The sequence below is a fragment of the Argopecten irradians genome, chromosome 10 (assembly GCF_041381155.1).
Source record: "Argopecten irradians isolate NY chromosome 10, Ai_NY, whole genome shotgun sequence".
In the NCBI taxonomy this organism is placed as follows: domain Eukaryota; kingdom Metazoa; phylum Mollusca; class Bivalvia; order Pectinida; family Pectinidae; genus Argopecten; species Argopecten irradians.
The window spans coordinates 34,542,108-34,568,290 of record NC_091143.1 but is presented as its reverse complement, the minus strand read 5'-3'; the positions used below and the strand labels follow the sequence as shown (position 1 = coordinate 34,568,290).

Here is a 26,183-nt window from a genome sequence, read left to right as displayed (position 1 = left end):
GGTGGTAGGTATAGACAGGTGGTAGTTATATAGACAGGTGGTATGTAAAGACAGGTGGAAGGTATACATAGATGGTAGTTAAAGACAGGTTGTAGGTGTAGATTGATGGTAGGTATAGACAGGTTGTGTAAGTATAGACAGGTGGTAGGTTTAGACAGCTGGTAGGTATAGACAGGTGGTAGGTATAGACAGGTGGTAGTTATAGACAGGTTGTAGGTGTAGATTGATGGTAGGTATAGACAGGTGGTAAGTATAGACGTTAGGTATAGATAGATGGTAGTTTTATACATTTGGTAGTTATAGACAATTGAAAGGTATAGACAGATGGTATTTATAAACAGGTGGTAGGTATAGACAGATGGTAGTTATAGAAAAGCGGTTGGTAAAGACAGGTGGTAGGTATAGACAGGTCGTAGATTTAGATAGGTGGTAGGTATAGACAGATGGTAGTTTTAGACAGGTGGTAGTTTTAGGCAGGTGGTAGGTATAGACAGGTGGTAGGTATAGACAGCTGGTAGGTATCGACAGGTCGTAGATATAAATAAATGGTAGTTATAGACAGGTGTGGTAGGTATAGATTAATTGCAGGTTTAGTCAGGTGGTAGGTATAGACATATGGTATGTTTAGACTGGTGGTAGTTATAGACAGATGGTAGTTATAAACAGGTGGTAGGTATAGACATGTGGAAGGTAAAGACAGGACGCAGATATAAATAAATGGTAGTTATAAACAGGTGGTAGGTATAGATTAATTGTAGGTTTAGACAGGTAGTAGTTATAGACAAATGGTAGTTATAAACAGGTGGTAGGTATAGACATGTGGTAGGTATAGACATGTGGTAGTAATAGACATATGGTAGGTTTAGACAGCTGATAGCTATAGACATACGTTAGGTATAGATAGATGGTAGTTTTATACATTTGGTAGTTATAGACAGGTGATAGGTATAGACAGGTGCTAGGTATAGACGGGTGGTAAGTACAGACAGGTGGTATTTATAGACAGGTGGTAGTTAAAGACAGGTGGTAGGTATAGACAGATGGTATTTTCAGACAGATGGTAGGTATAGACAGGTGGTAGTTATAGACAGGTGGCAGTTATAGACAGGTGGCAGTTATAGACAGATGGTTGGTATAGACAGGTGGTAGTTATAGACATAAGGTAGGTATAGACAGGTGGAAGTTATAGACAGGTGGTAGGTATAGACAGGTGGTAGTTATAGACAGATAGTAGGTATAGATAGGGGGTAGATATAAACAGGTGGTAGGTATAGACAGAATTATTTATAGACAAGCGGTAGGTATAGACAGGTTGTAGGTATAGTCTGGTGGTAGGTATCGACAGGTGGCAGTTATAGACAGATAGTAGGTATAGATAGGGGGTAGATATAAACAGGTGGTAGATATAAACAGGTGGTAGATATAGACAGGTGGTAGGTATAAAAAGATGGTAGTTGAAGACAAGCGGTAGGTTTAGGCAGGTGGTAGATATAGATTTATGGTAGGTATACACAGATGGTACATGTAGGTTTCGACAGGTGGTATATATAGACAGGGGTTAGTTATAGACAGATGGTAATTATAGACAGGTGGTAGTTATAGACAAGTGGTCAGTATAGAAAGGTGGTAATTATCGACATATTGTAGGTATAGACAGGTGGAAGTTATAGACAGGTGGTAGTCATAGACAGATGGTAGATATATACAAGCGGTAGGTATAGACTGGTGGTAGTTATAGACCTGTGGTAGGTAAAGACAGGTGGTAGTTATAGACGGGTGGTAGGTATAGACAGGTGGTAGTCATAGACGGGTGGTAGGTATAGACGGATGGTAGATATAAACAAGCGGTAGGTATAGACTGGTGGTAGGTATAGACAGGTGGTAGATATAGACAGGTGGTAAGTATATACAGGTGGTAGGTATAAACAGGTGGTAGGTATGGACGGGTGGTAGGAATAGATTGATGGTAGGTATATACAGGTGGTAGGCATATAGACAGGTGGTAGTTTTAGAAAGGTGGTAGGTATAGACAGGTGGTAGGTATAGACAGGTGGTAGTTATATAGACAGGTGGTATGTAAAGACAGGTGGAAGGTATACATAGATGGTAGTTAAAGACAGGTTGTAGGTGTAGATTGATGGTAGGTATAGACAGGTTGTGTAAGTATAGACAGGTGGTAGGTTTAGACAGCTGGTAGGTATAGACAGGTGGTAGGTATAGACAGGTGGTAGTTATAGACAGGTTGTAGGTGTAGATTGATGGTAGGTATAGACAGGTGGTAAGTATAGACAGGTTGTGTAAGTATAGACAGGTGGTAGGTTTAGACAGCTGGTAGGTATAGACAGGTGGTAGGTATAGACAGGTGGTAGGTATAGACAGGTGGTAGGTATAGACAGGTGGTAGTTATAGACTGGTGGTAGGTATAGCCAGGTGGTAGTTATAGACAGATGACAGTTATAGACAGATGGTAGTTATAGACAAATGGTAGGAAAGCCAGGTGGTAGTTATAGACAGGTGGCAGTTATAGACAGGTGGTAGGTATAGACATATGGTAGGTATAGACAGGTGATAGTTAGAGACAATTGGTAGTTATAGACAGGTGGTAGTTGTAGAAAGGTGGTAGGTATAGACAGGTGATAGTTATAGACAGGTGATAGGTATAGACAGGTGGTAGGTATAGACAGGTGGTAGTTATAGACAGGTGGTAGATATAGACAGGTGGTAGTTATAAACAGGTAGTAGGTATAGACGGGTGGTAGGTATAGATTGAAGGTGGTAGGTATAGACAGGTGGTAAGTATAGACAGGTGGTAAGTATAGACAGGTGGTAAGTATAGACAGGTGGTAAGTATAGACAGGTGGTAGTTATAGACAGGTGGTAGGTATAGACAGGTGGTAGGTATAGACAGGTGGTAAGTATAGACAGGTGGTAAGTATAGACAGGTGGTAAGTATAGACAGGTGGTAAGTATAGACAGGTGGTAAGTATAGACAGGTGGTAGGTATAGACAGGTGGTAAGTATAGACATGTGGTAGGTATAGACAGGTGGTAAGTATAGACAGGTGGTAAGTATAGACAGGTGGTAAGTATAGACAGGTGGTAGGTATAGACAGGTGGTAGGTATAGACAGGTGGTAAGTATAGACAGGTGGTAAGTATAGACAGGTGGTAAGTATAGACAGGTGGTAGGTATAGACAGGTGGTAAGTATAGACAGGTGGTAAGTATAGACAGGTGGTAAGTATAGACAGGTGGTAAGTATAGACAGGTGGAAGGTATAGACAGTTTTAATTGGTTTTAGGGTCACTTGTTTCCAACTGACATTTCGTGGAAATAGCTTTTCAAAAGTAAATCTTTGGTTAAAACAGAGGGATCTCATGTTGGAGCACTTTTAGAAAACGGTGTTCCTGTCCATTTCTAGCCAATTTCCATCGATAAATTGTAACGACAGAGAAATGTTCCCTACGCCTATCTTTACCTTCACAAAGTTGTTCATATATTTGCCAAATGTCAACACGATGGCGATGTAAGAATTTCCTAAATGCCTTACCCTAGCTATATTGTTTTAGTGATATGCAAATTGCCCTGAGCAAAGTTGCTGATATAGCAAAAGAGATAAAAGAGCTGAGCGGCAGCCTTGAGGAGACCTTGAAAAACCGGGACTTGTAAGTAAAAAAAATCAGGCTATACATAATTGATATCAGTTTTATATTTAATTCAAATACTACTTTTTCATTTTTGCATTCACCCCTGAAATTTAAAAATGAACTCGTCTAGGCCTTGATTTAAAAGAGTCTAACTGTGTCTTCAGGGGTGAATGAGTTAATGCCAAAAACTGATGATTCATGATTGATAAAGATATTATTAAAGATTATCTTAGCCATATTAAGAGAATATTCTTCACATGAAAAGTTAGTATAGCAAGAAATCTTACATTACACTTCAACTTATTTTACAGATCATTGGAAGATACAAGTGAAGGTATCCGAAATCTGATAAAAGGTACTGATGCTGGAACTATATTATACCCATTATAATTTTATCATTGGCATAAAAACCTCGCCGTTTATAACGTCAGATTTGATTGGTTGATACAACAGCGTGATAATTTCTAAAAGAAAAGAGTCCATTAAGAAAAGTAGAATTGGAAGTAAAGAGATAAAGTTATATGAATTAACTTGGATACATCTTTTGATGTTAAGGAGATATAACACGAAATAATCTATAAATAATAGATTTATAGATTATAAATCATAAATAATAGAAATAATAGAGTATACTCTAAATTCATAAATCATACATGACATCATATGTTTTTAATAACTGTTTGAGACCAGCAAAGTTTCCCTCTAGTAGCCTTTAAAGACCTAAGAGCGAAATCATAAAAGCATAATTTTTTTTTTGCCCATGGGGCCTCCTTGAATCATCAAAATCCCATATCCGTAACAACATATAATGTAATCATAAGCCCGCATATCAATGCAGAAATGTAAGGGAAAAGTATACTACAAATTAGGCTCTTTGGTATCCTACATTTAAATTTCTAGTGTTTCATGCTTATTATTTTTTCCATACCCACCACAATAGATAAATCAGGTTATTAATATAATGGTAGAAATCAAGGTCACATTTTTTACGGATAACAGTTATCAAACTTTGCACCACTGTTGGTTACAATCAATTGGCTTGCCATTTCCAGAATGGTATCCTTAAAATGATTGTTCATGCATGTACCCATCACAATACTTGTAATCTACATTAATTTAGAAATTAATGTCAGTTTTAACATATTACAGTATTTCAACACTGGCACCCAAACCTTAACGTGGTGATGTCGGCCTATTGGGCCTCATATAATTCTCAAAATCCAGCATTTTCTTCTTTAAAATGATTTATACCCGTCACAACACTTATAATGCTAAATTTTAAATGCAAAAATCAATGTCAATTGTAAATGTATACGGAAAACAATTTTCAACACTTGAGCCAAAACCTTAACCTGGTGATTTCGGCCGATTGGGCCTTTTGAATTAAAACGATAGTTCATACCAATAACAAAACTTGTGATTTCCAACGCCGATGCCGAATCCAGATCGATTCCATAAACCTCTTCTCTTTGACAGACGAGCTAAAATATATTCAAGATAATCCTTAGATTTGTTAATCATATGATCATGAAATATTTTTCGAAATATCAAGTTTACACAACAGAAAGTATGAAAGGTTTCTCAAGTATTAAAGATGCTCCACCGCTGACAAATGGTATTTTTGTCACTATCAAAAACAGAAGCAGACGATTTAGTATTTTTCTTCAGTTAAAAAAGTTACTTACGCTACACCATTATCACCATTAAAAAGTTTGAGCTTTTTTTGAGCTTAATTTTACTTCAAGTTAAAAATATGAAAAATAATTAATTGCATCCCTAAAAAAATTCCGTGGCACTATATCCTATATGGAATGAAGTACTGATTGCGCATGCACCAAAGGCAAATTAAATTATTTTATATTATTTTTGTGTTAATTAGGGATATAGATACACGATTAAACACAAAATTATTGTTCCAATGATGAAAATCATTTATGCTCTGTCGGCAGTGGAGCACCTTTAAGGCGCCTCTGAGATAGCAAAATAGCGTAGTTTAAGTACGATTAGTCACATCCTCGGTTAGTTGTAATGTACAAAACTCCTACCAAGATATGACTTCAAAACTAACCAGGAAATGGTCATGGAATTCATAGTACTCAAAGAAATAACTGTCAAAATATCCTTCTTTTATACTATACATGTCTAGAAATATATCCCATAGGTTATTCAAATGGCATATAATTATCATTTCAGTACAAAAACTATTATATAAGGTATTGAAAGTTGACAAGATATGTTTCGGTACTTCTCGACCATCAATTATTTAATTTGACCAATTTTGCTTATATTAAATATTTCATTACATGTCGTCTGCTTTCAGATTCTGGTAGTACTTTCATATCTATCATTGAAAAAAGCAGAACGGCTCAAGAGACCTTGAAGACGAAAACGGTAATCATGCTTTGTGTTATTGTTTTCGATGCATCTTTTGAAACAGGACAGCGTGACTTTGCTGTCATTCATGTTTTGACTTATATGTATTTCTGTTTGTTCCAGAAATCAAATGAATCTCCACTGCTTTCGTTAGGGACCCGAGTAAACGTAGGTCCTGATAGTGATTTCGAAGATAAATTCATCCGTACTGGTACGGTAGTCGGCCACAATGAGAATGGTCAGTATATTTATATGCTATCAGATTTGGAATCCCCCTCTCATTGTATATATATTAGACAAATACAATACTCTTATAGTTTAAGTAAAACGTATGTACATATATCAATCCACATTCATTCATTGCCATATGATTACTTTTAATTATGTCCCAAAGACGATGTGGGGGACATATTGTTTTGTTCGGGTTCTTATTATTATTATTACAAGCTAAGCCATATTTACATTTGATATGTTATTGGTTTCTTAGGCTAAATCTGTGTTGTTTGCTTATTAAGCTAAATCTGTGTTGTTTGCTTATTAGGCTAAATATGTGTTGTTTGCTTCTAAGGCTAAATCTGTGTTGTTTGCTTCTAAGGCTAAATCTGTGTTGTTTGCACACTCTCAACATTTGAATACTATAATTTACGGAGTTATTGCCCTTTGCCCGAATAATCATTATTGGACCTTGTGAGCGCGATAACTTGAGTAAATACGAACCGATCTTAATGAAACTTTGTGTATAGACTAACATTTGAAAGATCTCGGACGAGTATTTAGACTAAAATTAGAAATATCTCACACAAGTAAGATAATTGACCTAATTAGATAGTAACTTACGGAGTTATTGGTCTTTGCACTTATAATTATTGAATCTTGTGAACATGATAACTTGAGTAAATATGCACCGAACTTAATGAAACTTTGAATATAGACTAACATTGAAAAGATCTCGGACGAGCTTGAAAATCAGCCTGATTCAACAAACATTGACGGAGTGTTGCCCTTTGCAATGATAATTATTGAACCCTGTGGACACGGTAGTGTGAGTAAATATGCACGAAGCTTAAAGATGTTCCACCGCCGATAGAGCATAAATGATATTCATCATTTGAACAATAATTGTTGTCTAATCGTGTATATATGTGTCTAATTAACACAAAAAAATAATATATTCCATATACATGTACATGTAGCGCACAGTACACCTTATTTTCAACCTGATGTGCACTCCATAGTGAATGGCCAGCCTATAGCTAACAGGCCCCCGCCACCATTTCCGCAGTTTATCACATCGACGTCTCCACCCATACTGCCTCCTCCTTCTCGACCGCCTCCTACTCAGCCGTCGTCCACCCAGCCGCTTTCATCAACATCAATCGTGAATATGTAAATGATATTCACAAATATAAACTTGATGAACGGTAGACTGGACAAATTTGAAAAAGTCATTAATGAAATGCTTACTAAGCTTGATATCCTTGATGATATAAATACCAAGTTCGAAACCCTTGACACCAGTATGTGTTCATTGAAGGATGAACTCGCAGATATTGCCTCTAAAGTAAAGCGACATAACGACATTCTAGCGAAGGAAGAGGCCCATCACCATGAAATGAATGATCGTGTTTCATACATTGAATCGATGAATAGTGATCTCGAACGGGAGAACTACGAGCTCAGGGAGCAATTTCTGGGACTCCAAACTCACTCCATGAAATATAAGTTAATATTTTCGGGAATCGCATGTGAAGGCAATGTTGACGAGGAGAACACAGAGGAGGTTCTCAAAACCTTCATCGATCAGCAGCTGGAGGTAGTAAGTGCTAGAGACATAGCGTTCCAAAATGTGCACGGGATGGAAAACCACGCAACATCATAGCCAAGTTTGTAAACCAACACGACCTTGACCGCGTGTTAAAGGCTGCTCCCGAAAAACTTCGTAACAAACCGGAATATTCCATCCAGCTGCACTACCCGACGGAAATAAGTGACCGTCGATCGGCCCTTTACCCGGTTATGAAAGATTTTAGGCGAAAGGGGGACAGGGCCAAAATAGTGTTCGATACACTATATGTGAACGATAGACCTTACTACCCACCAGAACACCCTCGAAAACAACGAAATTACCGTCAAACCTCGGAAAGTCGTCACCCTAACCAGCATGCACCCCGGGGCTACAATTACGACCCCCTGGACATCAAAGCGCACCCCAGGCAACCACCGCGCATCCGGTGGACACTCTCAAGAAAATCGGCGGACACACGGAATCTCCGACGACCGCGCTTCTCGCGTCTCCGCGCCCCAATTCAGAAACGACTTTCAATCAGACCTCAACGCCGACACTCAGACCCAACGAGAGACTGTTCTGTAGGACAACACATCGGACACCCCAAACTTAGCCCCAGAGAAGTCTAATGATATTAACATGGGCTTTTTGAACACATGTGGAATTACTTCGAAATTAATTGACCCAGAATTTCGAAGCCTAATTACAAATTACGACATTTTGATATGTGTTGAAACAAAAATTGATGAACACGATGAATTAGACCTACCAAATGGCTATGTATCCTTTGCAAAATATAGAACCAAATTCAAAAGAAAATCTGGCGGTATCACTGTTATTTTAAGAGCCGCTTGTCAAAATATATACATTTTCATGATACAATGTGTGAATATGTTTTGTGGTTTGAAGTATCTAAAACTCTATCTGAATTAAATGAAAATTTACTTAAAGGCTGTATATATATTCCCCCTGAGAATTCTAGGTATTCCTCAGATAACGCATTTACAGAAATTGAAGACGAGTTGATAATGCTATCACAAGAAAACAAAAATATCATGCTTGTCGTCGATTTTAACTCAAGAACTTCTGACGCAATAGATTATATCATACCAGATGAAAAAGTGCATGATATACTAGATATATCTGATAATAACCATGCTACCGATAATATGAATTATTTTGAGCGATAAGCTCAATATGACATCCCTCTTGCTCGATCTTCTCAAGATAAAGGACGAAATTAATTATGGGTCAAAATTGATTGAAATGTGTAAACGGAGCTCTTTATTTATCGCGAATGGACGAGTCTCATGCGACAAGTATCTCGAAAAACTACATGTAAAGACTCAAGCGTTGTTGATTACCTTATATTGATGCTAGATTTATTTCCGTTCATAAAATAATTTGAAATAATTGATTTTAACCCATTGTTTTCAGATGTGCATAATCTAATAAATTTCTCATTCGCTTTTCCGAAAAAAAAGATGTCCGAGATGAAAAATGTTTTGCTGATAGAGATTATGTGAGATGGAATCCCTTGAAATCGTCAGATTTTGCACGAGCAGTTAAAAACAACTTGAATAATATTAATATGAATTTAAATAATGTATTACTTAGTGACACTATCACAAGTGATCAAGTGAATGGTCTAGTGACAGACATACATTGTATGTACAATACTAACAAATTGCGCTACAAACACGATAGGTGTGACTCACCACCATAAAACAAATAATAAAAATATAAACAAACCTTGGTTTAACAAGGATTGTAAATTTGCCAGGAACTCTTTTAATAAATATAAAATAAGGTACAAATTTAACAAATCAACAGAAACTAAGCACACGATGAATATTAAAGGGAGAGAATAAGAAAACAACTGAGAAAGAACTACAAAAAATATCAAGCGAAATGCACAAAAGAATTAAGGGAGAACGCAAAACGAAACCCAAAAGAGTTCTGGAAAACGCTTAATAAGTTTTCACAAAAGAAGAAAACAGAAACAAACATACCCATAGACGTTTTACATGATTATTTAAAAAAACTTAACACATCTGAAGAAGAAAATAATAATGTTATAAATGAAATTGACAACCTTGATATTAACGATGATGAGGTCAATAATACACTGAATCAACCGATTAACGAGATAGAAATACAGAAAGCTATTCAATTACTAAAAAATAACAAAGCGTCCGGCCCAGATCGTATTTTGAAGAAATAATTGAAAAATTCTCCGGAGATGCTCCCTGTTTATGGTAAATTGTTCAATATAATTTTAGACACGGGGATTATTCCGGATAGTTTGAGTGTCGGTATCATCAAACCTGTATTAAAAAATATAGGTAGTCCGGAAGTCACAGATAATTATAGAGCTATCACATTGATAAGTTGTCTTGGCAAATTATTCACTTCAATAATAAATAATCGCCTCAATGAATATGAAAAACAAATTAACTTAATATCTCGAAACCAGGTAGGCTTTAGGAAAGGTCATTCAACTGTAGATAACGTTTTCGTTTTGCATATTCTCATATCTATATATCTTTATAAGTGGAAAAAAAACTATACTGTACATCATAGACTTCAAAAAGGCATTTGATACCGTATGGAGAGCAGGCCTTTGGCAAAAATTACATAACAGTAATGTAAATGGTAAATGTTTCAAAGTTATTTTTAACATGTATAATAATATTCCAGAACGTCTGATTTCTTCCCGTGCTTAATTGGAGTCCGACAAGGAGAAAACCTATCTCCCTTTCTCTTTTCCGTGTTCCTTAATGACAAAGAAAGTCATTTTGCCTCTTTAGGTAGTCATCCACTTGAAACTGTAAGAGATAAGCTTTTTAACGAACTTCACATCTTTGTTAAAATCTTTGTTCTTTTATACGCCGATGATACTGTGTTATTCTCAGAAAGTCCAGAAGGTCTTCAAAGTGCTTTAAATGTATTTCAGCTTTTGTGAAACTTGGAAGCTTAAAATCAATGTAAATAAAACAGAGTTATGGTATTTTGTAAAAAAAAAAAGTAAACAGAATCATGTATTTATATTGCAAAACGAAACTTTAGAAAAGGTAGATAATTTTACTTATTTAGGAATTACTTTTAATTACAATGGCAACTTTGTCAACGCGAGACGTAGACTAATCGATCAGGCACAAAAGTCAATATTTTCTATATATAAAAAAATCAGGAATCTTTCTCTTCCGATAGTTTGATTCTTTAGTAGAGCCTATCCTATTGTATGGGTCAGAGGTATGGGGATTCGAAAATTTTTGCAAAAGAATCCTGAAAGTGAGGTCTACTACTCCAAATTTTATGATTTATGGTGTGCTAGGTCGTGTGCCATTAGAAATAAATGTTAAATTCAGATTAGTAGGTTTTTGGAATAGATTGCTAAGTAATGATAACAAACTAAGTAGCTTTTTATTACAATTGGCCTTACATTTGCAAAATGATGCTAATTTTTGTTTTAAATGGATTAAATGTTTACAAAGTATTTTTAACGAAACTGGATTTTCTTTTATATTCGATAATAAAATACTGATGCCTGAAAATTCTACAAAGATGTTTTGAAACAACGTCTGATTGATCAGTTTATACAAAGATGGTTTTCCGACTGTGCTAACTCATCTCGTGGACAATTATATTCTGTATTTAAAACAGAATTTTGTATGGAAAAATATTTATTAAATTTGTCAGAACATGCCAGAATACAAATAACAAAACTGCATACTTCCAATATTAAATTTACTATAGAAATGGGTAGATGGTATGGTATCCCAAAAGTGGATCGTTTATGTAATTTATGCGCCGAAAGCATTGGTGATGAATTTCATTATTTGTTTATATGCAACAATATTACTTTATCGACTCCAAGAAATAAATATATACCTCGCTATTATTATACAAACCCAAATATTGATAAGTTTAAAGGTTTTTTTTTATCAATATGCAACCAACAAGTTCTGACAGGTTTATCTATTTTGCTAACCAAAATGTCCCCTCTATTGCAATTAATTCCTGTGCAGTTGTTTATCTGTTTGTTCTGATTGAAATAAGAAGTTATTTTTATGTACACATTTATACATATAATGTGGATTTGCACGGTGCGTGTGCGAGCGCGTGACTAAATTGTATAACTACATGCTCATGTACATGTGTGAGAATAGTAGGTTTTTGATCGTATGAATTGTGTGTGTTTGGCAGGTTATATATGTACACACGTAAATGTATGAGGATATTATGGTTGAACGTATACATTGTATGTATGTGTGTGGCTGGTGTTATTATACACATATGTATGTATATATAACAGTTAATTACCAAATTTATCTGTACATTCTGTCAATTATATTTGTATGCCTCCTCATGTTACACACATCTTATGTGTCTGAGTGTTAAAAATAAAATCTTGAAAATCTTGAAATCTATTGACTATATACTACAATTTGGTAATTGTTCTTTGCCTAAATAAACGTTTAAAAAGATACAAAAGTATTAGAAAAGACAACTCCATGTACTTTGAATGTCAAATACAAGGTTAAAGTACTGCAATGACGGTTGTTTAATATATATATATATTAAGAGTAATCTCGGATACTTGCTAAATTCAAGATGGCGAATAAGAATGGCGGCAAAATTTTTTGTTCTCTACTGAATATAATCTAGTGGCATATATGTAAATTTATTATATATACAGATCCAGATGTGTGAAGCACACATTCCTGAGTATTTTCAAGCATTCAAGATGGCGTCTGGTGTCTAAGATGGCTACAGGAATCATACCATTGTGATAATGTCTTTATCATTCACACCAAAATACAAAAGATTAACTGTTTACATTTGTACTTTATCATAACTATGTAGAATATTAATTAACGTTCTTATTATTAAAAAAATCAAGATAGCGAACACAAATATGGCCGCCAGTAGCTGTCATATTCGTTCAAGATGGTTTCTATATTTTGGTAATGTTCATAGTTACTTAAAAAAGCAGATACAAGCAAAACTTTATTTATCTTAAATGAGTCTATTGGGGATTCAATTGTTAATTGCTAAAGTAATATGTAGTATATATTTATAATGGTACATCGATACAAATAAACAAGATGGCAGGTAAAATATCAAAATGGTCTAAAATGATTTAATAGTTATCCTTACTTATCTTCCAAATGGAAGTAATGCCATGCAGGTTGGATGTCAAATACAAAGTTTAAATAGTATAGGGACATAATTTTGGAAATAATCTTTGATAATTACTAATTGGAAAATAATGGATCAAAATGGTCTCCAAAATTTTAATAAATCATCAGTTTATAACCTGGACGCCAATTAGCGATTTTTGTCCTGACCAAAAATATCTCAAAGTTTTTTCTCTGCTGAATAATACATAATGGTATGTGTATAATAATATCCTGGTGGGTGTGGAGCTCACACCCTTTAACCTTTTGAAATATTAAAGATAGTGTTCAAGATGGCCACTGAAATAATAAAATTCTAATAATTTCTTTAACATTCACACCGTTTATAAAACACCGGGTAGTATTAAAATTTGTGCTTTATGGATTCATTATTTACATGTAAGATTTCCATTAACGTTTTTGTTATTAGAAATTCCAAGATAGTGGACACAATAGCTTAAAATATGTATTTATCTGTTTATCAAAATACAAAGATAGATATTTTTCATGTCACATTTCCTGAATCATCAATAGCTTAAAATATGTATTTATCTGTTTATCAAAATACAAAGATAGATATTTTTCATGTCACATTTCCTGAATCATCAATGTAGGGATCTCAAAAATGGAAAAAAAACATATCTTAAGGATATTTTACTCTGAGATGTCAAAAAAGAAATTTAACTTTTTTTCTCATATAGATTTTTGGAAATAGGAGTTCATACCATAAAAGAAAATGATACTTAGTTGACAAAATATTGGATTTTTATGGGAATTTTGCCATTTTGACCATATACATCAGAGATGAAAGCCATAATTTCCTAATGAGGTGTTTGATATAAATGGATGTTTGAAAAAGTCTTCTTTTAAAATATACCAGTTTTGATTAATAAGATTATATCTCTGCTCAGAATAACATCATATGCTACCCCTTTCCCTTAATTTTGAGCTACAAGCACACCATTTTCAGCCATTTTCGCCTTTAGCCCTTTATAGAAAAAGGTCTGGTATATAACTTTTATTAATATTTTGCATATCAGTAGGGAAAGGGTTATTCTTTCTAAATCAGGCAGAAAAATCGGGGGTCCGTCTGCTTACTTTTTTGACCCATTTGAATATTTGTTATTTTTCAGTATTTTAGAGTAAAAAACAAAAGTGCTCAAATTACCATTAAATGTAAAAATAAAGTGACAAAAGTGTTTCATTTCACATATTAGTGCTCAATATTGTAATTACCACGAACCTAGTAAAGATTTACAGCAAAAATTAGCTCGATACAGCTAAAATTGCTGGTGCAGTTATGATTTAAGTAAAAACAATTTCAGTAAGAATGGTAAAACTGTTGCTCAACTCAAAGCGAAAATAGACATAATTTCGAAATGGCCGTCAAATGGGTCATTTCTTAAAACCCCCGTATAAAAAATCGACTAAAAATAGAAATGGAATTTTTTGACAAAGGACCTGTTACACCAAGAATTCATTCTATTAATGAAAACATGTCATGTGACTAGAAACAAAATACTTTTTATCATCATATTGGCAATATAAGGATATATGATTTTTTTGAAAAAAAACTATCCCATGTTAATTTACCATTCAGTTGACAACTTTACCAGTCATGGATTTTTTTTTAATTTTGAACATAGGTTTCTTACATAATGTTCTAAATAGGTACTTAATATTTTTGATGTACAAGAACCGGAAATAGATAAACTACTTCCGTTAAAACTCTGTTTGGCTACAACTCATCAATAAAAGTACCCTATGTTTTGGGGTCCAGGATCAAATATTGTTTCTTAAATATCGTAATAGATTCCACACATCTGCGCGTGTTTATAGAATCCAGTAAGACTGATAAGTACCGAGATGGTGCTTGAATAGTGATTTCACGGATAGGGACCAAGTTGTGTGCAGTTGTTAATATTGAACGCTATTTTGAATGGCTTGGTGTGGATGGGAGTGATGATGTACATCTGTTGTATAATTTGAAAGAAGGTTATAAGCTAGGGAACGACAAAAAGTTATATTACTTTACGTAAATTGTTCATAGAAGCTTGCAAGCCCATGTCTTTTTGTGAGAGACTGCTTGTTTCTCAAAGTTTAGGTTTATATTGATTCATATTTTCCTATTTTCTATTGCCGACTTTAATAACTAGCAAACACTCTGTGTTGTAGATAGAGCCCATTATAAGTGGCCGACAGGGGACAGAAAAACTGTTGATGTGATATGGGACCACAACAACAGGCGCGATAAATACCATTGTAATAGACCTTGTGAGGTAATGACCTGGGCTGGAAATGAAAATACCATGGACGGTATAAAAAGAGGCTGTAAAGTTAAACGAGGTAAGAACCTTCCTTTCATCAATAATTAAGAGGTATGGTCACTTTTTACTAGTCACAGCCTCTTGTTCGAGCAAAAACTATGCTACAGGTGAAATGTAACGTAACATATCATGGATACACTAGGTCAACAAGAGGCCCATGTGCTTTAACGGTCATCTGACTACATTGGCAATAGTCTATAGGAAACGAATTAGATATGGTGTCACGGTGACCATCTTCGATCCAGAAATGTAACAACATTTTGTCGAGATCATATCAGGATAATTTCAAGCCAAGGTAGCAGAAAACAGTAGATTTGGACAATCTATGAAATTAAGGCGCATGCCTTAGAAATATAGATATAGTCATTTAACTGTAAAAAATACCTGTACAAAAGTATATATATAATTAATCAGCACAACTTTTGCAATTACAATTTGATATTTTGATACAGATTTGGCCATGTTCTGCGCTTATTCATGCATGTGAATACCATGGTAACAACAAAAAAATACCTGAAAAATTGCAAAATATCATGATTTTTAGCCCAAAATTGCAGAAAATTGTACTCAATTTTTTTCTTAAGACCTACCTTAAATTGAGCACTTCTATCACAATGGCAAAATAAGCCAATTTATTTCATAGGTCGATTAGGTGGATTTTTCAATATTTTTGCCTAAACCCGCGCCATGGATTTTCCTTCAAGTAAAGCTAGCATTTCCGGTCAAGACGCACTTCCGGAGGAGCCCAGAATTGTAATCTCTAACCCATTTTTGTTATGTTTATTTTTGAAAAAAATGAAACTTATATCAAACCCTCCATATTGGATGCACCAATTTCAGAATATATTTGATTTTTAATTGTTTATGCATTGCTCAAAACAGGGGCTCCCCACTTAATAAAAATATAGACCGTGGCCAGGCTGTTCTTCTCTGGTTTGCTACCTTATACACCAAGTTATAACTTTCTAAGCTTCTCGAAAACCCAAATATTGTCTTGAACATGATGCGACGAACAAAATGACATATCCGGTTAACGCGTATCTTTAATAGTCACCGAGTACTGCCAATTTCCCTGAATGGTACATTTTGATTGATTTTCCTCTCAAACAAGCAACAAGGGGAGGTAATTTTAAAAATTAAAAGTCCTATAACTCTGTCATTTACTGAAATAAAATGGATTTGAATATTGAATGTGTTATTTTGAGATTCTCTCTATGACATGCAGTGGAAAAAACAAGGATTTCATCAATATTGACCCTGCTGTATGACGTCATAATTACTATGACGTCATCAGTAACCATGGCATTATCAGTGTGTATCTATGACGTCATAAATATTCAATGACGTCACAAATAAGGTCAGAAACCCTACTTATACTGTTGCTCTGCAACAGATAAACTGATTCTGAAATCTAAATAATGACATGACATCAAGGATTTGGAAATTTCATGTATATGACATTATGGTTTTGTATTCTTACCCTGGAAATAAGCATTTTCATGAATAATCTGTAAAAGTCTCCGCCACCCCTATTTTATCAAAAATAGACTCTTTTTTCCTCATATAATTAAGAAATTGGTAATAATAGACAATACCGGCCTTGCCGCACACTCAATTTCTGACAAATACATGCATTTTTGAGATCAAGACAAGTTAAATAGTGTTTTTACAGAGAAAATCACAAAATAACACTATTGCTCTAAGTTTCCATGGATACCGGGCAATAAATCAAGTTAAAATAATCAGAATTCATGCAATATGGGTTGTATAACATCCAATAAGTTATAATGAGTTTGTTTTCAAACAAATGAAAGCAAAATGAATTTTAGCCAAATTATTTAACAATAAGCATGTATACATGCCATGAAAATGAGCAAATAAGCCAATTACCTCCCCTTACCCATCCCATGTGAAAATCATGATTTCTCCCTGTCTATGACCTGTTTTCTTGAGGTTCCCAGCTATAATGAACAGAGGCGCTGCTTATTTACAACCGACAATGCACTTCCTTCGAAAACCTCTTTTTCCATGCAGTATAAGGTAGCAGAAAACAGTAGATTTGGACAATCTATGAAATTAAGGCGCATGCTTTAGAAATATAGATATAGTCATTTAACTGTAAAAAATACCTGTACAAAAGTATATATATAATTAATCAGCACAACTTTTGCAATTACAATTTGATATTTTGATACAGATTTGGCCATGTTCTGCGCTTATTCATGCATGTGAATACCATGGTAACAACAAAAAAATACCTGAAAAATTGCAAAATATCATGATTTTTAGCCCAAAATTGCAGAAAATTGTACTCAATTTTTTTCTTAAGACCTACCTTAAATTGAGCACTTCTATCACAATGGCAAAATAAGCCAATTTATTTCATAGGTCGATTAGGTGGATTTTTCAATATTTTTGCCTAAACCCGCGCCATGGATTTTCCTTCAAGTAAAGCTAGCATTTCCGGTCAAGACGCACTTCCGGAGGAGCCCAGAATTGTAATCTCTAACCCATTTTTGTTATGTTTATTTTTGAAAAAAATGAAACTTATATCAAACCCTCCATATTGGATGCACCAATTTCAGAATATATTTGATTTTTAATTGTTTATGCATTGCTCAAAACAGGGGCTCCCCACTTAATAAAAATATAGACCGTGGCCAGGCTGTTCTTCTCTGGTTTGCTACCCAAACCACACTGCTAGAAGTTATGAAGACGTTTAAAAATGTGTTTTCAAGATGGCGGCTTTGGTGGCCATCTTGGATTTCGGATCCGGAAAATAACAACACTTTGTCGGGACCATATAAGATTATTTCAGGTAAATATTTTCATATAAACGATTAAGACAACAGCATTATACTGTAATAAGATATCTAATTCGTATCCGATTATGAGGGTAAATTAAAATGGATTTTTACTGCTTATCCTTTTATCTACAGGGATGAAAAATTACTGGTATTCATCAAGAAACAAGGAATATTATATTTATTACATTTGTTTTCTTGCTTCCATTTACCGAAGACTATCGCTACTCATTCCGCCAAAGGTTTTTCCGCCATTGTATTTTAGATTCATTTGCCCTAGCGATTATTACGTCGTTATTTGTGAACATAACGTAATATTTCTACACAAAATATGACGTCATTTCTGTGCACAAACTAATGACGTAACAATAAAAATGATTTTACACCGTCAATGCTGCATTCCGATTGGTTAAAAGCGAGTTAAGGTATCAAAAATGATATTTTCACTCTCATGAAAATATCACTGATATTTTCACCATAAAACATTATATTTCACTGCGGAAAATGTAATAAAATTTCATATTGATAGATACAAAAATGATATAACATTCATTTCACGACATTTTTTTTTTTTTGCTAAAATTAGCTCATTTTCACATTTTTAGCTCTCCTGGCCCGAAGGGCCGAGGAGCTTACGTCATGGCGCGGCGTTCGTCCGGCGTCCGTCCGTCAACATTTTCTTTCAATCGCTACTCATAGAGTTCTGCATAGATTCTAACCATATTTGGTCAGAAACATCCATGGAAGAAGGGAGCAGAGAAAAAATTGTAGCTCTGACACCCCGGGGCAGGAGGGGCGGGGCCCCAATAGGGAAAATACAGGTAGATCCTTTAAATCGCTACTATTTAGTCCTAGAGTTCTGCATGGATTGTAACCCAATTTGGTCTTAAACATCCTCTAGGGAATGGGAACAGAGTTTGTATAAATTTTGGCTCTGACCCCCTAGAGCAGAAGAGTAGGACCCAACAGGGAATTTAGAGGTAATTTTTTAAATGCCTTCAGAAAAGAAACAAATGATCCTGTATTTAGAACATTGCTTGGCTTTACAAACCAGGTGAGGGATACAGGCCCTCTGGAACTCTTGTTTAAGTGTAATTCACAAAATATAAATATAAAAATAAAAGACGCTATAGTGTCAAACCTCGAACCTTCTTATTACAGGGGATCAACCACGTACACATAGGGTTGTTCTGATTCAAAATTCAATAAATATCAAGTGCTTTAAAATCAATATATCCAATATTTTGACAGGTCGTGGATGGAAAAAGGAAAAAGGGGATGAAGACGGAGGCATAGACTCGATTGGAATCGTGTTTAAATTGAACAAGTCAAGGGACTTTACTGATGTTTATGTAAATCAGTTTCTGTTTCGAAAACATCATCATGAAGTTTCATGTACATCTAGTCACTTGTAATTTAAGGTAATCGGGTTGAGATCAACATACTGCTCTATTATTTCAGAAAATTATTGACAGCTTTCTAACCACATCATTTCCACATGTCTTCGAAACTGCATAGATTTAAGGATTGATTGTGCATTGAGTGATGACGTAAGCTAATTTCGTGCAAATGAAGTGAACTGTGGAGCAATTTATGTGCCAATTGCAACTGATTACCTTTCTTCATCAGTCAATGCAAGCAACAAAAGTGATAATCAATTCTAATACGCTATCCAATCTTATTTTTTCAATGGGAAATGAAGTGATCGTAGTTTGCTAGTTTCATTGAGGCGGAGCACAGTGAAAATGTAAATATTACAGAATTTGTAGAAAATGAAGAATCTATGGAATAGTTTTAAGAAGAAGTTCCGGGGAGTCAAAGCCAAGGATTTAGATTAAGAGTTATCGGGGCAAGATTGTGGCTACTTATAAAAAACACGTTACTAGTCAAAGAGATTTGAATTAATTGTAAGACAGTATGTTGACCTCAACCCTAAACATTGTTAGATAATTGGAGTTTTAACAGAGTTTTGAATAATCTTGTCTCTGACACCACCTATGGCAGGCAGGAGAGGAAAACTTAATGAGGTACGGTTCAATTCAGTTGGCATTTGCACTCCCATAATTGCCAGCTGGATAATAAAGTCATTATTATTGAATTGAAGATGCCCCACTGCCGACAGAGCAATAATTGGTGTTTACTCATGTAAATGTTACTCTAATTAACACATAATAATATAAAATAATTTGTTTTGCTTTTAGTACCTGCGCAATCATTACTTCATTCCATTCAGGGCATAGTGTCATAGACATTTTTCGAGACGCAATTAACTATTTTAAATATTTTGATCTTGAAGTAAAACAAGAAGCTCAAACTTTTGAATAATGGTAATGGTGCATTTAAGTATTTTTGTAGCTGAATAAAAGTACTAATTCATCTGGTCCTGTTTTTGATAGAGAAAAATTACCATTCGTTCATGATGAAGCATCTTTAAATATGTCGGTGTCCAGTTGGCAGTCATACTCCCATAATTGCCAACAGTTTATTTAAATTAACGTCCTGTGAACAGCCAGAGGCACTTATAATTGTAATCTTATAGTTGCCAGCTGACTAATAATTTTTGTTTAAATTTAAATTTGTACCATGGAAATAAAATAAGATATAATGTCTTCTACCACTATAGGCGGTGTTATTCAACTCTCAGTGTATCAAATAAACGATGCAGCTGTTGATTAACGATTTGTGTATACCACGTGGTATAAACTCTGTATGCATTCTGATTGATGAACTTTGACCGAACTACGTCTTTCTCAGTGTCGTGTCATCATTTGGCAACATCATCAATTATCGAGTGCATTATGCTATGCTGTGCTTGACGCAAAAATCGCTGTTTGGTAGTGTACTTAACCTCGTCGCATTGCTATTGGCTAAAAGCGGATATAATTGAGGTAGAAACAGGTCACACGACTCGTGGTTGTTGGATATGGAATTTATTCCACACTCGTGTAGAATAAATTCCATACCCATCAACCAATCGTTGTGTAACCCCTATTTATTTAAATATTGTTATATTTCAGGTTTGCTGGTCAGAAAATAAAAATATTGGATTATACAGATTCGAGGATGAAGTTGTGTTCGCGGATTCTCCAGTTGGGTAAATATTGTCGTACTGTATAGTTGTTAAATCTCGCGGTTGTGAAACCTTTTTGGATCTTATTCGCGTGAGTTAATTTTTGCGAATTATATTTATAGCCCTTGAAAGGACCATTCTCACGACAGACTACGATTTCATTAAATATCAAATGGATCATTTCGCGAAATCAGTGAACCTAAGATCCTTGCCAATATTACCATCTACACAATATAGGATTAAGATTTTGAAATACTGGACTTGCCCATTCATGTCAAGTAACCATACATTGTGTGTTGTAAAAGTATACTGGTGTCAGGTAGGAGTTTGTGGTGCCTTGAAATGTTCAATATCCATGTAGGGTTTTGAAAGCTATGGTCATTATTTTATATGTGTTGAGCTGTTAATAGGACGTTAATTAAACAAAGAAACAAACTAATTTTTGCAAGATGAAATAACTCCATCAGTTACAAGACAATAAGATCATTTTTCATACTTGATTTTTCTAATTTTAGTCTGCGTACTATGTTTCGCTAATTTTGGTGAATATTTATATTATGTTATCATGTTCACAATGAAGATCCAATGATAACTATTAGTGCTAAGGGCAATAACTCCGTAAGTTACAGTCAAATAAAGCTGACTTTCCAACTCTTTCCGAGATCTTTCCAATGCTAGTATACATTAAAAGTTTCATTAAACTCTGTGCCTGTTAACTCAAATTATCGTTTTCACAGTCATTATTATTGCAAAGTACAATAACTCTGTAAGTTACAGTCGAATAAGATCAGTTCATATTTACTTAATTTATCGTGCTCACAAGGAAATGATAACTGACGCCGCACGACGACGGATAAAAGGATATAGCAATAGGTCACCATGACCTATGGTCAGGTGACCTAAAACGCCAATTTGTCCCGGTATACATCTACAATTGGCGTTGTTGTGCTCTTTGGGAAGATGACTACGTATACAAAAATAAATCTGAGAGCTTTTTCAAACTGTCTCTTTCCCTGAAATTCACTTTGAATATTTTGGAGGCAGCAATTTGATTGCCAATTGTAACGTACAACCTCTTAATTTAAAACGGAGCTACCTACTCGAAATCCCCCGCCGACCAGGTCGAGCAGTTGAAAAATATTTACAAGATATCTATATACACAACTGGATACGTGCACAGGTCTGGACAGTGCCTCTGTTCCTATCGCTTTGTTTGTTTCGTCATTTTAACAACTATGTAAGGAAAGTCTCCCATTAATGCGGTGTACAGTGTCTATGAAGTGAATGGTGCGTGCTTTCGGAGGCTGCGGTATATTCATATTATACCTTTTTGTATAGTGGAACTCTTGCCCTTTTTATAGTATTGAATCACTGAAGCATGCCGCCGAAGACACCCACGCAACACATCCCATACGTTCACATCATACTGACAACGAGCAAAATAGTCGTCCCACTCCCTTAATGCTGAGCATTAAGCAGTAACAGAAACTTCCACTTTTTTAGATTTTGGTCCCTATCGGCTACCTAGCCACTTGTCGTACCGGGACCTGCGTTATGTCCGACGCTGCCTCAGTGTCGTGTTCTCTGGCTTCACAATTAGACATTGACGTGTACTCTGGGCTTACACTACTTCTCCGAGTCCCTATAGTAACCATTGTTGGTGTGCTGACATTGTCACAACCCTCTGTCCCTGTTTTACTCCGGGGATAACCACTCGCATGACTGCTAGCAAGAACCTGACGGACAGTGTCCGGCTGTGGGTAAAACTGTAATACCTCTGTCACTGCGGTGACTAACCTCCAGCACGACTGCCAATCATAGTGTTTGATTAAGTATGAAAACAAAACTAGTTCCTAAACTAGATATTTCTAAAAATTTCCAGATCAAAGCAAACAATACCAGCTTCTTCAATGATCTATTCAAGGCAAGAGGAAGAAGCGCGGTCTGATGACTACCAGGGTGATATTGAGTATGAACCAGAAATTAAACCGAAGTCTACCAACGACTCCAATCTTCCAACTCTTAAAAGGTCAAATCCATCAGGTAAGCACGAATATATGCTACGGTGAATCTATACTACGATAATATGTTGCATTGTATGTCAAAGTCTTCTATTCAAGAACTTGCCATGTTGATCAAAATAACGATAACACAATTCTTTTATATACATATATATTTCTTTCATACCTACACGTGTAATACTGGCTGGTCTAGGGCAATACACTCATGTCGCCTGAGGCTGTATTGCATGGCTACCCATGCAATAAAGCCTCGTGACGTCACGGCGTCAATAAAATCTCTATTTCCTCGGTAAAATTTTAACATTTTTTTCACAAAATTGACTGGTTTTACTATAAAAGATGCAAGCAACGGAATTTGTGTTGAAAATGTCACGTAATTTTTCATGTATGGAAATTGACTTCCAGTCGTGGATTTCTTCGAATTTATTTCAAAATGGCGGGATATTATGGTTGTAAAATTGCAGTAGAACGTCGTGGTATGAAAGAAAAATACTCTTTCATAAGTGGATATGAAGGATAGGGATATTCTACCCTCGGGATCACAAAATGTTGCAAAACCCTCGGCAAGCCTCGGGTTTTACTACATTTTGTGACCCTCGGGTAGAATATCCCTATCCTTCATATCCACATATGAAAGAGTCTTATAGTATATACCGACCATAAGCGCAGTCTCCCAAAACACACCGCACACAACATACGCTGCACATTGGTTGTATTGGAAGCCGTCCTTACATGACCGTGTCTGTTAATAGGACGTTAATTAATCATAAAAAACATATTTTACATCGGTAACATTCGACATGATGTTACTATAGTATTTTGTCATATATCATAGCAATATTATTCGGTTTTTAAGCAATAAATCGCCATTTAATTTGCATTAATTAATAGCTATTTATTTCAATTGCATATTAATAGATTTTATTGATTTTGATAAAAAATTGTTGGATTTTTAAAATTTCTTTACCCAACATATGTTGGGATATATAACTACTATTGAAAGAAATTGAAGATTGTTTTCTCTAACTTTATAGTTATTCATTTGGATTTAAAATGTTTAAGTATTTTCAACATCACTATTTGAATAATATTTGCTTTGACCCCTGGGGCATTACATGTGGGCCCAGTTGGGAATTAGAAGTTATACTTTCAAATACTTGAGGACATAAACATTTTACCAGTAAATATAACATTTATTGACTTAACATACCGGATGAGCAATGCAGGCCCTCTGGGCCTCTTGTTTTATGTAATCGGGTAACATATACAGTAAGATCTTGGGGTCAACAAATGAATAATCTATGGCATTTAAAAGGGGGGCCTTTGCACTGCTTTTCAAACTTTGACTACAAACTACAACTGCAATTTGAAAAAGATCCCTTCAACGCATGTCTGTCCAAGAAGGCGCCCTTTTGGCCATCTCGTTGACCGCTCAATTATAAAATATGCAATATACACTAAGGTCCTAGGGGAATCTACATATAAAATGTGAGATAAATTCCTTCAGTACTTTCTAAGAAAAAGCGGTAACAAATAAATTATCAAAATCAAAGATGGCGGCCTTTTGGTCGAGCCTACCTATCAAAGTTGAGACTGATCCCTTCAAAACGTTTTGAGAAATAGTGTAAACAAATTTTAACTTTCAAAATACAAGATGACACAACTATGGTCCGAATCAAGAATTAACAAGAATTGTTAACCATGTAGATGTAAAATATATTAAGAAATTTTAAAATTCTGTCAAATGTGTGTCTGACAGGGGGAGGTAATCAATCTTGGAATCTCATGAATATTTTGGTCTATTTTTGGTGCAGAATTCAACATAAGATGGCACCCCCACATTAAAAAATTTAGCAAGATGGTAGATCTTAATTTCTTTTCATTCACAGGTATGCGAGATGCCATTCTTCAAAATTAGTGACAGGTGACCAGACTTGAAAACTCCATTTAACCTGGACAGTGGCAAACGTTAATATATCGTATATAGCGAAATAATTTGGTTCTGCGGTCACTATATGCATGTGTAATTGATATTTCATATAGCCAGAGGGTTTGAGTCTTTCGGTCTGTTAATGATATTTAGCATACAAATATATACATATACCTGCATACTAAATAAAAAAAACTCATTTATACAGGTGATATTTATATATATTAATGCTATATATTATTGACAGAACGTCAAGCTATGCTCTTACTACTATCACCTTCAGCGAGAAGATGTGGCAGGACAAGAAGACTATTTACGAAAAAAATAGTTAAAATGTGGACTTTGAGGCTCTTTCCGGAAATTTGCATTTTTCGCCCCAAATAGATCGGTTGAATTTTTTTTTTCGTGAAGAGTCTTCTTGTCATGTTCAGAGTACCTTATGGTGTCTATAAGAGCATTTGTATCAATTGAGATGGCTTCTTATATGCGATATTTGTGATCCGCCATTTATAGCAGCCATTTGCATTTACTACAATAGGCTCCTGCGCTATTTGCTGGTCCGATTTTGCCAAACAAACTGTTGGAGTACCTGGCATATTCACAACTGAACACGATGGCATGATTATTTGGTTCCATCAATGCAATTCACACGATTCTATGTCTTCTCCAGAAATATACATTTTTCTCATATTTTACTTAATTTTACAAGCAGCTTCACAAATTACATATCAAGAGTAAGACTGACAGTTATCCAGGGTATATACCAACAATTAATGAAATTAGTTCTGTTCAATTGCAGCACAGTAATGAGTTTTAGGCTTGCAAAATATCACTGTTTTAAGCCTTTACATGAACCTTAAACTACCACACGTACAATGTATGCGATTGTCACACTAACGATGAAAGAGGGAAGCCGTTTTCCTCAGGAACTTGGAGGTTGCCGTCTTTTTTCGTTCGTAATCTTTCCACGTCTTGACCACTCTCCGTTGGGTTTTCTCAGCACGTTTCCTCTGAAATCTTCGTAGTTTTCCCTCAGTAACCATTC

At 35.1% G+C, this 26,183-nt stretch overlaps 1 protein-coding gene across 2 annotated transcripts in view; it reads left to right on the top strand.

The window, feature by feature from the left end:
* Positions 1-23,271, top strand: part of LOC138333722 (uncharacterized) — a 39,079-nt gene extending 15,808 nt beyond the window's left edge. The window contains exons 3-10 of one of the 2 annotated variants that reach the window (XM_069282279.1): positions 3,567-3,662; positions 3,956-3,999; positions 5,965-6,035; positions 6,141-6,255; positions 15,162-15,332; positions 19,369-19,469; positions 21,135-21,211; positions 23,112-23,271. In XM_069282279.1, coding sequence (XP_069138380.1) covers positions 3,567-3,662; positions 3,956-3,999; positions 5,965-6,035; positions 6,141-6,255; positions 15,162-15,332; positions 19,369-19,469; positions 21,135-21,211; positions 23,112-23,256 — 820 coding nt within the window. In that variant the 3' untranslated portion in view covers positions 23,257-23,271. Of the gene's footprint in view, positions 1-3,566; positions 3,663-3,955; positions 4,000-5,964; positions 6,036-6,140; positions 6,256-15,161; positions 15,333-19,368; positions 19,470-21,134; positions 21,212-23,069 lie in introns of both variants that reach the window. The other variant, XM_069282278.1, reaches the window with a different exon arrangement.
* Positions 23,272-26,183: the final 2,912 nt, after the last annotated feature.